The sequence below is a fragment of the Poecile atricapillus genome, chromosome 14 (genome assembly GCF_030490865.1).
Source record: "Poecile atricapillus isolate bPoeAtr1 chromosome 14, bPoeAtr1.hap1, whole genome shotgun sequence".
Taxonomy (NCBI): domain Eukaryota; kingdom Metazoa; phylum Chordata; class Aves; order Passeriformes; family Paridae; genus Poecile; species Poecile atricapillus.
In genome coordinates, this window is record NC_081262.1 from 5052172 (window position 1) to 5068352 (window position 16181).

General features: G+C 37.3%; 1 protein-coding gene across 11 annotated transcripts in view; it reads left to right on the plus strand.

The window, feature by feature from the left end:
• RBFOX1 (RNA binding fox-1 homolog 1) overlaps positions 1–16181 on the plus strand; it is a 788876-nt gene that overhangs the window by 747077 nt on the left and 25618 nt on the right. For all 11 annotated transcript variants that reach the window (XM_058849299.1, XM_058849301.1, XM_058849302.1 and 8 more), the window contains 2 exons: positions 2704–2743; positions 11010–11074. In XM_058849299.1, coding sequence (XP_058705282.1) covers positions 2704–2743; positions 11010–11074 — 105 coding nt within the window. The remainder of the gene's footprint in view (positions 1–2703; positions 2744–11009; positions 11075–16181) is intronic.

Below are 16181 nucleotides of genomic sequence, written 5' to 3' on the forward strand. Positions count from 1 at the left end.
ACAAACCCTTGGAAATTTATATACTAAAGGAAAGAAAAACTTAGTTCTTGGTGGTTTGCACTTTGTACTTCTGCTGAAGGTTGCATTTGACTCTACTGGTAAGATGAAATCAGGAATCAACAAATGACAAGGACTCTGAATAGAGGAAACATCCTCTGAAAAATCTATGGAAGAGTGAAGAATTACTTTTCCTTAAACTTCAGGAGAAGCACAAGGGTTTTTATTTAATATCACTGTCATAATACAAGATCATGGGGAAGAAATAAGATAAAATCAGCTGATTTTTAATTTTTTTTTGTAGTGCAAGTCCTGCTTGGGACTGTTATACCCATTTGCCTGATTCTGTCACTTCATCTTAATATTGGCCGTGTCTAATGATGGAGTTATGCATATATGTCTCATTTTAGTGATGGGTACATTTTTCAGCATAGTGTATATGAAGTGGCTTCATTTAGAACTCAAAATAAGTTTCTGTCTGTACGTGACTGGAAGGAAGACTGGGGTGGATGAATGAACCTGTCCAGGATTACAACCAGCTGCACTTAGGAATGAAAAATTTACCAGCCCCTATTCATCTTTGCTGTGTATCCACAGATCACCAAGAGGAGGAAGAAAAAAGCTTCCCTTTCTGACACATGCTCACTCAAAAGCATTATTTTCTGAATAGCAATGTTTAATAGCAATTGAGAGTGGGATGGTTGAAGGTACAGTGATGGGCTGGCCTCGGCTGGCTGCCAGATCCACAGCCAGCTGTGCTCTCCTTCCCCCTCTCAGGGGAACAAAGGAGGATGGAAAAACTCTTGGGTTGAGATAAAGACAGGGACATTTCGTGCCAGTTGCCATCATGGGCAAAACAGACTTGACTTGAAAAATGAATTTAATTTCCCATTGAAGTGCAGTTAGATGGTTATAAACAGAGGTAGGACCTAAACCACCTTCCTCAACTCTCCCCCATCTCCAGCAGGAGTGACACAGGGATGTGAGGACCTGAGGGTTGGGGCTGTGGGGCCCTCATCTCTGGTAAACTCAGTCTTCTTTGTGTGTCATCTCATCCAAGTCCTGCCATGCTGTCCATGATTGTGTGCTCCTACCTCACAGTCGTGTGGAATGCTTTATTTCTTATGTGCAAACAGGTAAAGGAAAACATGGAGTGTTTTTAAATAATCAGAGTATCCAAACCAAAACCAAAATGAAGGTACACTGCAGTGTAAGTAGAAAGCTGCCAATGTAGACCAGCTTTTGCAAATTTTGCTCTGCAGACATAATAAATAGAAAAATATGTGAGTAAAGGTCTGACCCTACAGAAACAAATAGCAGACACTCTGATTTAAGTGGAGCTGAGTTTTCACCCGTTATTATTCCATAGCAAGCTTTTCTCATCAGTGTGGTTTTACCCATGTTGCTGTGTGCATGTGTGCATATTTATGATTTTCACAAGTGATTCTGGCTTAGACACACACCAGCTCAGCTCTGTGGGGTTTGGTCATTGACCTCGATAGATCAGTTATATTTCTGGCATGAAAAATCTTGTTGGAATTGAAAAATGGCTTAGGCTAGCAACTTAGTAATAACTATTATTCCTAGACAGTAGTATTCCTAAATTAAATATATTGTTGCAAAAAACCCTATTGTTTTATTAGCTCTTATATTTAGCTCTTGAAACAGCTTGGGTTGGTTCTAATATTGGAAATACACGTTTCAAGTTGCAGAACTGCCAAATGGATGTAAAATTGCAGGAATGACCTAATGGGTGTAAGTGTTAGGCCACTGTTGTGCAGTTCCAGTTTTATTTAGTGTAATCATTTAAGCTGTCTTTGTCAAACTGTGTCATTTATCCTGAAGGGTTTAGAATCTTTCACTGTTTACACTGATGATTGATCTTAGCTGAAATGAGACCATCTCTGGGTGAACTGGTAACAGCAGCGTTACCACATTTTTTTGAGAGAAGTAGTAATGTATCCAACCAACCAAAACAGGGGAGCACAGAACCACTGGTGTGTTTGCCAAAGCTGTAAAATGCTCAAGTAGGCAAAGTTGATTTTTTTTTTTTTCATAGGAATAGCACCCTGAAATTCTCAATAGGGCAGCTGTCCCTATTGGTACATCAAGCCAACAATGCAGTAGCTGTGTGTAGACTGAATTGATTTGACCCAGTGGGTAGAACACCACTAGTGTAATTATTTCACCCACTCTTCTCACCATTGCAACTTAGGCTGTGTTTTGTTTGCCATCTGAGTAATGAGAAGTAGCCCTTCATGTCAGAGGGTCAGCATAATTGCAGGACAAGAAAGCAGCGCTTCAAGATTTAGCTATTTTTGAAGATACTGAAACTGGCTGTTGGATTGGCCCACTGAAGATTTTTATAGGGAAAAAAAACCAAAAAATGCTGTCAGTATGTGGTGTCTTAAAACTAAAAATAGGGGAAGAAAGAAGCCCCTAAACTTTATCAAAAGTCTTTTCCAATCCTGCCATGCTTTGCCTTCCTTTGACTGAGCATTTGGCATACTCGATAAGATGATGTATTTGGTACAGGCTTACTTCTGATAATTACTACCAACCTCCTTAACCAATGTGAAGAGTGCCTTCCTTCCCCCTCCCCTCTGTTCTTGTGAGAGACTAACCTCAGCTGTGCAGGGGTTGGTGGCATTTGCATGTGGAAATGCACTAATATGGATGTTTTTCTTTGTGTGTGCATCCTTGCAGTGTTGTATACCAGGATGGATTTTATGGTGCAGACATTTATGTAAGTATTCATTGATGTGCATGCTGTCCTTGTACATTACCAGAGTCATTCTTTTTACAAGTTTGCTGCCTAGCTTGACTCTGTTTTGTCTATTTACCATCCCTTGCCTGTCAGAAAGAATTGAGAAGAATATCTCTCACATTGGAAGACCTTTCTGTTCATTACATCTATCATTGTTCAGTGGAGCTGAATTAACTCTTCAATCAAATGCTGAATGAATGCAAAAAGATGTGAAAAATGTGTGTGTATGTGTGGAGGGGCGTCTCCCTTCGTAAATGAAGTTCAAAGAAAAATAAAGCAAAGCAGAAACATTCTTTTGCAAATCCCCACTAGCTCTTTTAAAAAAAAAAAAAATGAAAAAAATCAAGGCAAGCTGAATATTGTTATTACTTGAAGTATGAAAATACTTTATGGAGAGGTCCAGGTTTCCCAAGTCCAGCCAACACTGGGGATACGTAGGTGCCATGGTGATAGTGGAGTTTAATGGCTTAGTAGGTTTGAGATATGGCAATGTATTGTCTGTAATCTGAGAGGACTTCCAAAAACTGCACTTCTAAAATCCACTAATTTCAGTTTAAAGGAGATGGGTAGACACTGCTCACAGTACAAGTGGATAATTTGTTAGGAAGTATTCACAGTCCTGGATCCATCATTATCTATGCACCTAACTGTTCACCAATTTAATCTTAAATAATATTTTTACTTTTTTTTCCTGGTTTTTCAAGTTTTCCTACATTATTTTTTCTTGCCAACTCTTTTATCTTGAATGTGTGCAGAGAGGCTCCATGTGTCTGAGTATGCAAGAGGTTTCAGGGGGTTGAGGCAAATTTCAGTCTTCTAAAATTCTTATACCTAATGTGTAGATGTAAAATATTTCACTGGTAGTAAGAAATACTTACTTTTGTTATTCTTTTAATAAGGCAATCTGGTTCTAAGTTACAGATATCATCTTTGTTTCACCAGACAACTTTCTGTAACCTACCTCTTCTGTTTCAGTTGAGATAAAATGAGACGGATGGGTTGAAATTTGTATGAATATTAAAAATTAAATAGGCAAATCTAGGAAACATCCCTTGTGTTTATTATCAGAAATCTTCTAGAACTATTCCCAAGGGAACAGATTTTTGTTAGTAAATTTTATATAAAGAAGGAAAAAAATTTGAATTTATGGATGAGGTAGATTTTATTTTTCTGATGGAGGTGGAAAGGCTGATCCTTATCTGAAAATTCATTTGTGCAGCTTAAAAACATATTTAAAATAAATTAACAAGGGTTAAAGTCTTCCCCCTACATACTTATGTACTCAGTGATGCTATCAGTAAGATATGGTTTTCGACACAAGAATCATCCGCTGGCTAAAGAATTGCTCAAGCCAAATAAGTGGTTCTGATCTCACCCAAAGATGCTGCTGCCCAATTTTTGAGCTGTACAGGACATGTGTTACAGTGTGGAATTTCATTTCTTCAAGTGTGGTTTCCAATTTTCACATTCCTTCAAACCATCAGAAGAGTTTGACATCCATTTTGCTCAGTTTACCAACCCAGAAATCTGCAGGGCAGCAAAACATCTTTCTCAGGAGGCTGGGGGTGAGAGGATAGGTGGGAACTGGAAATTACTGGAGCAGGTTTTGGGTTTGGAGCCCACTGCTGCTGAAAGCCAGGAATATCTCATTGATGATGGACAATAGTATTTTTAAGTTGCCTCACACCCTCTCACAGACTTTAATATTTTGTTTCTAAATGGAGGGTGTTTTCAATGAGAAAGATACTGAATAAATTACTGATTTCTAGGATAGCCTCGGTTTTGTTGTCTGCAATAATTGTGTGGATTAGGAAATGGAGTAACCACACTGGTTTCACTCAGTTGCACCCTTGTATTTCGGATTGCTTATCTTAGGTCTCCTAATGCTACAGAATGTTTATCTTTATAGCAGATGACAGAATTAAAACACTCTTCTGGAAATTTAGTTTCTTTATAATATACAAATCTTTTTATTTTATAAATAGCTTTTCTTCACATTTGTGTCTTCTTGCATATAAAGCATTTGCAAGGGAGGGAGAGAAAGATAGGAAGAACTGGTATAAATCAAATAAAACCTTAAAATTCACAGTGTATTAGTTCTTAGTGCAGCAGTTTGCAGCAGACCAAGTTATTTATTAAATCCCAATTCTTTATGACATAGTTCCACTCAGCTTTTCATTTTAAGTGCAAAGCTGAAGCTTTGTGAAATGACAAATGCAGTGTGAAAAAAAGGAGAGAAAACATTTAAACAATGTAGGGTTTAATGGTAGATTGGAGGGAAAGGAGCCTTAGAAATAGCACAGATAGCAGAACAAGAGGCACACAATAGTGAAGACAGATCAAAAATATGCATTAACGGGTAGAGCAGGGTGGGTTTCATCCTGCTCTGATGACACTGAGAAATGACAGATGGACTCTGCTATTCTTTGCATAACTTAGGATCAACAGAGCCTTTGAGAAACCACAGATTTAGGAGAAGGGAGGAAGGGGAGACACAGAAAGACACTGGCTGGGTAAAAACTACTGGGTGAACCAAGAACAACAAATATCCAGAGCTGCTCAATACTAACCAGTGGAATAGAAGAGATTAGGACTATAAAAATAGGTGGGAAGTACAGTCTAAAGTGAAAAATCAACAGCCATGATTCTAGATGTAATATAATATATATTTCATATAATTCTATATGGAATGTAATAATCCTTCTGAAATAGCTGAGCTATTGAATTTGCTTTTAAATGTGCCTTTGAGTAGGAAAAATAAAGGAGATTATTAGGAAGTAAGGAAGACCTTTTAAAATTAAGTATTGATTCACTAAGAGAAAAAGTCATTAAAAGAGAATTAAAGTTGCCTGCCAGCAAATATAGAAGTTCTTAGATGAAGATTGACACCTGTGAAAATAAGAAAATACACTGCACAAAATGAAGCAAAAAATAGTAACAGTCTCAGAAATATGCAGTTAGAATAATAGCTCTGCTTTATCTTAAATCTGTTCCTTTTTTTATTACCATTGTCATAAAGAATGTTTTCAGAGTATGTCAGTCATCAATCCACACCTAAAATGTGGGAAGGCTCAGAAAATGAGAACCTTCCACACCCTGACACCAGCAGCTCCAGAAGCCCCTGGGTAATGCTTTAACCATGGCCATTAGTCAGTCTTACTGCTCACAGCAAGGTTTTCTAAACTTCCCAGGGTTCTGGACCTGTGATGCTGCAGCTGGAGAGAATCCATGGTAAAATATACATGTATAGCTTTTAATTTAATTTTTTTAATTTTTATTTTATTATTTTTAGCTGCTGGGCAAGAATAAGGCGGGTTTTTATGGTCAGTGGTATGGAACGAGACTATTTCCTAGTAGCTTTTGCCATCCCCTTTAGCTCAAAGCCAGGATGGAGCTGGGGATGGAGGATTTGTTTGTTTCCCAGAGGAAAAGCAGGGGTAATTATCTAATCAACATTCCCCTGACCCCATGTGGAAGTTCTTTGAAGCCATCAGGTCCCCTGAAAGGCACTGCTGTGATGTGAAGAACAGGGTTTTGCAGGTAGCACTGAAGGTTTTCTTTGGAGAACCAAGGACTTTTTTGTGTTTTGCCAATGGAAGGGTGTTCCCATTCCCTGTGACTCACAGAAACAGAGCAAGAAGAGGAGAAATGACTTTGCCAAGGGCAGAAGGGTCCCCAGGGAGCAGTGGGTTGTTCTTTCCGCTGCTCTGTGTGCTGGAACACTCCATGATACCCTTTTAAAGGTTTAGATAGGTAGGGATGAAATGTCTTTTGATCTCATCTTTATTTGTGATGTTAACAGGGCATTCAAAAAGGTACCAGGCTAATGCTGGTGATTGTATTTAGCTGGAATTAGTGCAGGTGGTGCCTGGATATTTTACCAAGAGCTTTTCTGAGGCAACCTCTGGGAACACAATTCAGAAATTCCCCAAACCCTGCTCACAGGCCAGGTCCACAGTTTGAGCCAGCACAAATTCGAGGTGGATTGTTTGTTTATTTTTAATTCTCCCACTCAAAGTTTAACTCAGTGGGCAGAAGAAACACTGTTTAAATCTCAGTAGCATGTGAGTGGAGGAAAATGAACTGACACTTTCTATATTCTGCAGCTGTGGGTGTAATTCATGTAATTTTTAATACCATTCTTCTATTTGTAGTTAATAAGGCAGGTCTAATTCTCAATACTAGGGAAGGTTTGTAAGCTTGATTAATTTATGTTCACAAAATACTCTGAGATCCTTGAGTGAAAGGAAGTATAGGAAGTATAAATTGAGGAAAATTAACTCAACATTTATATGAAATATTAAATATGTAGCTAATGGAAAAGAAAAACCACCAAAAAAATACTCATTTTAGAGTCACTTTGTGTTGCATTACATCTGAGATCATGAGAAAAAAATTATTTGGCTGTTTTATGAGGAGGTGCACGCGTGTACACATGGTTTTGTACTCTCTAGAGGCAGAAGCCTGGGTAAGATTTTTGTGGAAATTAGCCTCACTGCAAATATACACACTTTATTTTAAAAATTCAGTTGTATTTAATTTTCCATTCATTTCCATTTTATCATATCTTATTCAAAATGTGTGTGATTTCTTTCTAAAATTGATTAAGATTTCTCTATAAAAATCACCAATCTCTGGCAGATCTCTGCTCTTTCTCTGTTTGCCTGAGCCAGAGATGTATAAAACATCAAGAGGAAAATTCTAATTAATTGCTCTGGGGAATTTGCCTGAATTCCTTCCTTACATCTTTCTTTCCATCCTTCCTTCCTCATTCGAATCATTCCATTTCTGTTTCTTCATAGAGCCTCTGTATGGCAATAAATTACCTCAGGTATGACACCCACTGATGGCAGAGGCTCACCATGCTGGATGCAGACTCATGTCAAATCATACTCAAATAAATACATGCAAAATGGATCCTGTGGGTGCAAATGGCAGAAATAGCCCACCAGCTGCATTTTATTTTCCAGATTCAGTCACAAAGTCACAGATAGTGATACTGTTGTTAATTTTTAAAACTGCTTAAGCTGCTGTAACACTGTTTTATCATTGTTCTGGAAGTAGTAAATTATGGGAGCACAGTTAAGGCAGTAGACTTTTTTTCGTTATAGTATCTGAATTTATTATTTTTTATTATTTTATTATTTTCAAATAATAATCCAAAGCATCAAAGTCAGGTACTTTCTGCCTGAATATAAATATAAGGGTAAAAAAAGGATTCCTAAAACATTTCTAATACATAGAAAATTGTTATTTTTTAAATGTAATTATTGCACAATTTTGTTCTAAGTATTTTATTTTGCAATATAGTCTAAGGCATGAGGATAATTACATAATGTTACTCAGGAGATGTAGTGAAGATTACTGGTGTGTTCTTCACCTAAGGTATCAGCCAAGTTCAAAATTAGAGAAAAATTAGTAAGTAGAACTTTTTACAGAAGTTGAGTTCAGGGGTTTGAACTGTAATCCCACCCCTATTTCCAGTGTAAAGTGTACCTCCAAGTATTTCCTTCCTGCAGTAATTCAAAATCATATGAAGTAGTTGAAGTAAAACAATGAGAAAACTTGGTACTACACCAAAACTGCAGAAAACCCCATAAAAACAATTTATTTAAGTATATTTTAATGTGTAATTTATTATAGTTTATTTTAAAATTATGAATTCATGACATGGGATAGTAGGAAATTAGGTTTTCCATGATACTCAAATACATCCTTCTTTTTTAGTTCTGAGAATTCAGGCAAATTCAGTGCCTTCAATCTCTTTTTATTTGTATTGCTTTATACTCATTCTTGCCAGAGCTCTCATAGATGTCAGACTGATGGTTGAATCCAAAACATCTTAATAAAGTTCAGAGTTGAGCTTCATTGTTCAGTAGAAATTCTTTGAAAGCAAATCAAAATGTAAGCATAGAAGGAATGTAGGTCTTTTGTCTAGGGAGCAAGAAAGGGTCTGTCATCACACACTGACCAATTTTTGCTGATAGTTGAATGAAGGAAAGAAAACCAATCCTCACAGAGCCCACCAGGTTTCAGCTCAGCTGCTGTGGGAGCAGCCTCTCGTATTTTCCTCCCTTTCAGAGCTGCTCATGGTGGCCTGGTGTCATTCCCGTGTCATGGTAGGAGTTGGATTCCGTACATGTAGAGCTGGATTGACTTGGAGTGGCTCTCACTTTTAAATCAGGAGTTTTAGGAGTGGACAGCAGGACAAGCAAAGGAGTTCTGGTGAACAGAACCATGTCAGAATTCAGATGTGCCAGGACTGGATCATGGAAACAAGCTCAGTATCTTCCTCATATCAACACTGAGGGGATAAAAAAAAAAGAAAAAAAAGGCAGGCAAAAGGGGTGATATTTCACAGAATCACCAGGTTGGAAGAAACCTTCAAGATCATGGAGTCCAACCCAGCCCTAACACCTCAACTAAACCACGGCACCGAGTGCCACATCCAGGCCTTTTATAAACACATCCAGGGATGGTGACTGCACCACCTCCCCGGGCAGACAATTCCAGTATTGAGCCCTCAAAAACCAGGAGGGGAGAACAGATAAATTTATATAATCTCTCACCTCTCTGACTTTGACAGAGGCCAGCCCAAGTGTGCAGTTTGCATTTCTCTCCTCAGCTGTGGCTCAGTTTGTACCTGGTGCCGTTTTCTGCTGTCCAGAGGCCTGCACAGATCTGCAGCAGTGTGTGCCTGCTCTGCATTTCTGACTCTGCTGGCCTGCTGCTGCTTTACGAGAATGAAATGATCCAAAATGAGAAGGTGTTTTGTCTCACTGCCCCTGTGAGTGCACAGGAGCACAGGAGGGGACACGTGGGGCTTTAGGAGATGCTCGTCCCTGCCTGATCCCAGGGCAGGGAAGGACATGTCCTGTGCTCCCTGTGAGCGCTTGGAAAAAAAATCAGAAAGAATATTCTTCAAATAAGCTGACAATTCAAAGCCTGCAGTTTCTAATGAGCTGTCAGTGTATGTAAATCTTGTGTTTATTCTTAGGGTGATGTGGCATTGTCAGCTGAATGATTGATTTCCAAACCCAACCTGCTTCAAATCTTCAAAGCCACAAAAGTTTACATGTGTTAGGGGTGAAAGCCGTTCTGCCAAGCAAGGTGGTAGAAGGGGAAATAGCTTGTAAAAGTAGTTCAGATTGTTTTTCAGAAAAGAGTCAATTTTTATTAGCAAAATCAAAATAGAAAACCCACAAAAGTTACTGCAGTAAAAAATACTGTTACAGTAAAGGCTGGTACATCATGGCCTATCCTTCCTGCTTCAGCACAATATCTGGGGTGAATGCAGCCTTCCAAAAAAAAAACAGAAAGAAAGAAAGAAAAGAACCAACCCATTAAAGCGAACACTTCAGCAAAAGAGTGAATTTTGTTCAAAGCTGAGTGAGCTGATGCTGTCTTATTGAGCTCTTTGTTAGGGAGGGGTAGGTGGGGAAGGCACCACAGCAGCCCCTGTCCCAGAGGGTGCTGGGGGGAGGATTCTAATTGGGACGTAAATCGTGTTTGTGTTATCAGCGGGCCTGGGCTGGGGATGTTAATTGGCATGCTGAGATCATTTGGAAATGGTTGATATAACACCGTGGTCCATTGAACAGGAAGCTCTGCTGTTTTCACAGTTTGATAATCAATGCATCACTGCACTCAATTCCTTTCCAATGTGTGTTTGTTTGTCCTGTTTGCTTAATTGAACAGCTGGAATTACTGTTACATACAACTGAAAGTTAATTCATGGAAGAAGAGAATTTTGCTTCTTCATTATAATTTTATGTATAATTTGGAAACCTATGTAACATTAAGTGTTAATTGAGTGCACAAATTCATAGGTTTAATCAACCAGGCATGATAAATCATATTTTGTACAAAAAAAAGGAATTGATTATTAGCTGAGTTTGTCTTTTAAGTTCAGCACTGCTTTGTGAATAGACATACACTTTGTTCATACAAAAAACTGCTGCTTGAAAACTTGGAGAAAAATCCAGTATTGTCTTGTAAAAAGCTTACACTGATCAATATAGTCCATTGCTTTCTCCTGACCTCTGGGACAAATCTTAAAAAGTTTGTGCTGCTCGATTTTACTTAACGATTCACCAAAATATTTTCCTTAACGTTTCCCTGCAGTATTTCCTATGCATTTAACTAAACTGCAGCATGACTGTACTCTTTCAGTTGTTGTCAAATGTTGCAAAATGTGATTTAAGATGCCATGGCAATGCAGTTAGAGCGTGAGTTTGTGTTTCAGGGTGGTTATGCTGCCTACCGGTATGCCCAGCCTGCCACTGCCACTGCAGCTGCCTACAGTGACAGGTAAGAACTCCTTTCCTGCTCAGAAATATTTGACCAGTGGAAGTTGAAGATGATTCTATAAATTTGCCTTGTTGAAGTCTCATAACTGTCTTGTTGCTCTGCAGATAATTGTGATATCTAAAGCAGGCTGTTTTATTATAATCCATGAATAGCCATAAATTGAGAGACTTTAGGCCTTAATTGAGAATCAGGCATGAAATGTGCACATTCCCAAGCTGTAGATCATCCAGTTAACGTCTGTGACCCTTGTACAATGCAGATAAATAAATGTACAGATTCATGATGGTCTGCTACTAAGGATCATTATTTGTCTTAGGAGCATTATTTCAGTTGATTTAGAACCTTGAACCTATTGAGTGCCCTCAATTCTCACTGACATTGTTTTATTCAGTGGAAATTGAGACTGAACTGTGTCTAAGCTTGAATTATCCAATGCAAAACAGTATTTTTTCCATTTGCTTTCCTCCCAGGCTTTTGGTTTTTTTTCAACACATAAAAAAAAAAAAAAGAAAAAAAGAAAAGTTATTTTGCTTTTGCTCTGTATTTTTATCCTCAAAATGTAAACCACATTTGGTGGAAACAATATAAGGAATGGAAGATCATTAAAATCTGCACATTCAAAGACTTAACTTCTATCCACTTAGAGCAGTGTAGTACATGTTAGTGTCTCTTCTTGAAAGATGGATGTTGGAATCCCATAGAAGTCAATGTCTAAATTGCTGTTGACTTCAGTAGGAACAGGATCTTATCAAATTGCGTAAAATTAAGTCTTGACAGTGTGTGAACATGATTTTGTAATGAGAAGGAGGATTATCCTATGTTTTCTTGATAAACTATACCCTTAGAATCTATTCTCTTTAATGTTTTTCAAGTCCTTGAGGAGTGTTCCCTTGTAAAGGGAGGGTGTCTATGGTGGCAGAGACACACATTTAATTTACTTCATGATGGCAGTGAGAAGTAAGGTCACGTTTCTCAATACCTGATAAAAGAAAATTTTCCCTTGGAATCATGGAAATAATTTCTTAAGCCTTAAATACATACTGAAAATTTCCTTTAAATGTTAAATTAGACAGTGTCACAAATGCTTCTGTTTCTTAAAGAAATCAAGAGATTAAGAAATTCTAGTGCACAATTTCTTAGACTGAAGCGCTGTTCATGGATTCTGTATTTTTAGAACCAAGTCCCATGGTATGAATGTTACAATGCTATGCATGCATATTTGCCTTTCAAGTGCTTATTCTGGGTAATGAAGATATATTTTTTAAAGTTATGTGAATAAAGTAATTTGCATGTATGGCTGAGGCATGCTGTGTCAGACAGGTAAGCAAGCTACTTTTTATTGATTTTGGGTCAGTACTATCAACTAGATGTGTGCTGTGTGCACTTTGTTGGCAATGTACTATTTCTACTTAGGGGAACCTGCTCAGGTGAACTGCTACTCAGTAGTTTCATTTCATTTCCACAAAGGTTTGTTAGCATGTCGCAGCTCTAGAGTTTTAATGTGAGCTTTTCTGTAACGCAAAACAACTCCTGCTTCTAAAAGCCTACTAAACCAAAAGGACAAAATTATAAATAACCTCCTGTGGCCAGCCAGGTTTTGCCAGCCATCGCTCAGGTGTCCCTGGATCACTTTATAGGCTGTTTATTTCTATTAATTAAACCTATGCATTACACAGAGAAACTGAACAATACCAAGCTGACTTTTAAATGCTTTAATTATGAATTGATGTACCTTCTCATAAACCAGATCAAAGGCTCTGAGATAAAATATCAGTTGGTCACATGTTCTGCTATGGGCAGAGAGTCAACATCAGAAAGAGTTATGCTGCCAAAAAGGTAAAGGATTTGTTTAGGAAGATAGTGCTCTTAAATACTGTAAAGAAAGCTGGAGATGGCATCAGTAGTAATGCAGTTGTTACAATCCTTAATTATTTTTTTTAAAAATTGTCTAATTTTCAGATACACTTTGTGTATAATTAGAACTGCAATAACCTGTCTTTGCTTGCATAATTTTAGCTATCTTAAATGAATTTTATATCTTTTGGATTTTTTTTTTAATTTAGCTTCTCTTTTTAAATGTGTTTAACCCTCATCTTCGATCTGCTTCCCCCAAATGAGTATGGCTTCTTGTCTTAATTGCAAATCTCATAACTGAATTTCTTTACAAGAAAATCCCAAAACTAGCATCGAGAACAAAACAAATAACAATCTGCTCAAACATTTCTTTGCATGTGGGAAACTATGTGCAAACATGGATACCTCTGATTACTCACAGCAACAGTTTGTTTAATTTAACTTTTTGTTCATTTTAAAATTAATTTAATTTAGCTACCTTTGTGAAATTATTTATAGGAAAGTGCTGAAATATAGTTCAGTACAACTGCTTGTATCTGCTCTTCTCAATGTAGTTATCATCTGCTCTCCTCTCATGACACTGAAAATTCCATATCTCCTTATACACTTACTTAGTGTTCATATGAGCCTCTATTTAATTTAATTACACACGAACTGCATTTACTGTCTGTATAAAAAAAATGATGATCAAAGAAGTTGAGTACCACCCACTTAAAGCAGTGACACATCATGGAAATACTATTTCACACTAATTAAAAAAAATAAGAAAAGCTTTATTTTTCTGGTCACCACTCATATCCATTATGAATGGCGATGTTCCATATTTGAAAGGCTTCTTAAGTCAGGAGATGGAAAGAGGAAATCTTTAGATTGGAGACGTGTTTTGGTAAATTAAAAATAAAGGTTAACAGAAAGATCTGGGACTCCAGAATCAATAGACCAAGTCAATTGATAATGATCACTGTCAGAGGGCTCTATTTGAAGAAATGAAATGGTATCCTTGTTTGTCACAGTTGGAAATATTGCTGGAAATAGGCGAGGATCAGATATACAGGGGAGAATCAGGTGGCAAGGAAATACCATTAAATCAATCAATTCAAACCCAAAGTATTTGTCAAGACAGATCATGTGCTCCTAAACCCAATTTCATAGCAGGGGTAGGCCTGGCAGATCTCTCCAGTCATTTCTTAGGATCATAAACCAAAAACAAGCAAGTACATTTTGTTTTATTTATGAAGCAACACAATCACTGGATACAAATTCAGAATTCAATTTTTATATTGTGGGATCCATCATAGATTAAATTGCATGTACAGATTTGAAGGTCTTTGCAAAAGTGGATCAAAAAAAAAATATCTTTAACTTGCCAAGATTTAAAAAATTTCTGATAAGTTTTCCAATTAGTATAAGTTCTAAAAGGGGATCTATTGGTCTACATATATTCTTCATCAGTCTGGAACTTGCCTGGCAAACTCTCTAAACAGCATATTTGGAAAAAGTAATTGTAAGGATGCACAAAAGACATTAAATCAGATGTCAATAAAATGTCTGTACAGCTCTTATTCATCTTTCACGCAGTATTAAAAAAATAAATAAATAAAAAATAGTTGTTAGATTTCTGTCCAAGTCTGAAGAAAGAGACACTAGCAAGGACATGCAGTTTTGTATTCCTGAGGTAGAAGGGGTCGGAGCATGGCAGTGGGGCGTATTGTCATTTTGTCATTGCATGTTCACTTGGTGTTGCTGGTATGTCTGTAATGCTGTACTGGATTTGACAGATCCATCACATAGCTCAGTGAATGGCTTGCTTGAATTAAGCCTATGGGCAGACTTATTCACGTTGATTGGCTATTGGTTTTGTGTTTTATGATTTGATTATTGCATCTTCGATCGGAGTAAGAAAAGCGTTCCTTCCGCGCATATTAACGTTGTCAGCAGTATTTGTGCGAGTGTGCCTGGGAGTGCAGTGAGCAGAGCCCTGGCAGGAGGAAGGCAGCCCTGTCTGAGAGGCAGAGTCACCCCCCTGTGCTGCTTGCTGTCCCCGTGCAGGCCCAGGTGTGTTTATACATGGATGTGCTGGATCCATATATACACACACCTTCCCATCCATCCCACACCCCCGGCAGCGGGCTCTGAGCACCATCCCTGCTAGAACACAGTGCAAATTCAAACTCACTCCAAGCTATGGGGACATTCCCACTGACCTCTTTGTTGTCTGGATTAAATCTCTCATCACTGGAAGCTGAATTTTTTTTTTTTTCTCCTTTTTTTTTCTTTTTTTTTTTTTTTTTAATAATAAGGCATATTCCAAAATACTTTGCACATAACACTTTGCAGTAAAAAAATATGTTTTGGTTTTTTTCCTCCCACGATCAATTTGTGTTACATGTTCTGTGGTTATACTAGGGTTTTATGAAATTTGAGAGAGAAGGTTTTGTCATATGGAAATTGTGTATCTTCCAGATCTGAAATCTTACTCCAGATAAAATCCTGATATTCTAGTAGTTTACATTTTTGACACGTCTATGTGGAGCATTCAGTTTTTTCAAAGCAGTAGTGTCTACAGAAATAGTTTCATATATTTTTCAGTTCCCTTTGGGCAAGTAGTTGAGGGTAATACTGTATATTTGTGTTCAGGTTATCCTAAAATAGAATAGGTACAGATTTGATTTAATAGTAAACATGCTCATTAAAGAAGGAAAATTTAGAATGAAGAGTAAAAAACCACAAAATATAAAATGTGAGATTCTACAGCTAAGGGGGGGGGTTTATTATATTGTGGACTATATAATCTTCTATTTTATGATTAAACAATGAAAACCGCTATATTTTTATTCAAATTATTTTCCCTTATTGAAGATTACTAGAGAGATATACTAAAAAATAAGGTTTTGATTGCATATAAAATATAATAGGATCTTGAGACAGAATTTAATTTTCCATTAAATAATTTTATAGAAGCATAAATATTCTAAAATCTAGTACCTCATTCATTTCATGATTGTACTTTCTGAGATTTAGGAGAAAAAGCTTTTCTACACAGTTTTAGTTTCTGAAGGAATCAGGTTGGGAGAGGAAAAAAATTAGAATATAGTGGTAACTTTTCAACTTCCAGCTGGAACCTTCAAACATTTGTGTGTTTTGCCATGCCAGTGGAATTTTAAATGGGAAGGTTGGGTGGATGATCCATAAGGAGGAATTGTACAGCTCATATTGTAGGCTACTCAAATTTTGACGATCAAAAGGTTCAGTT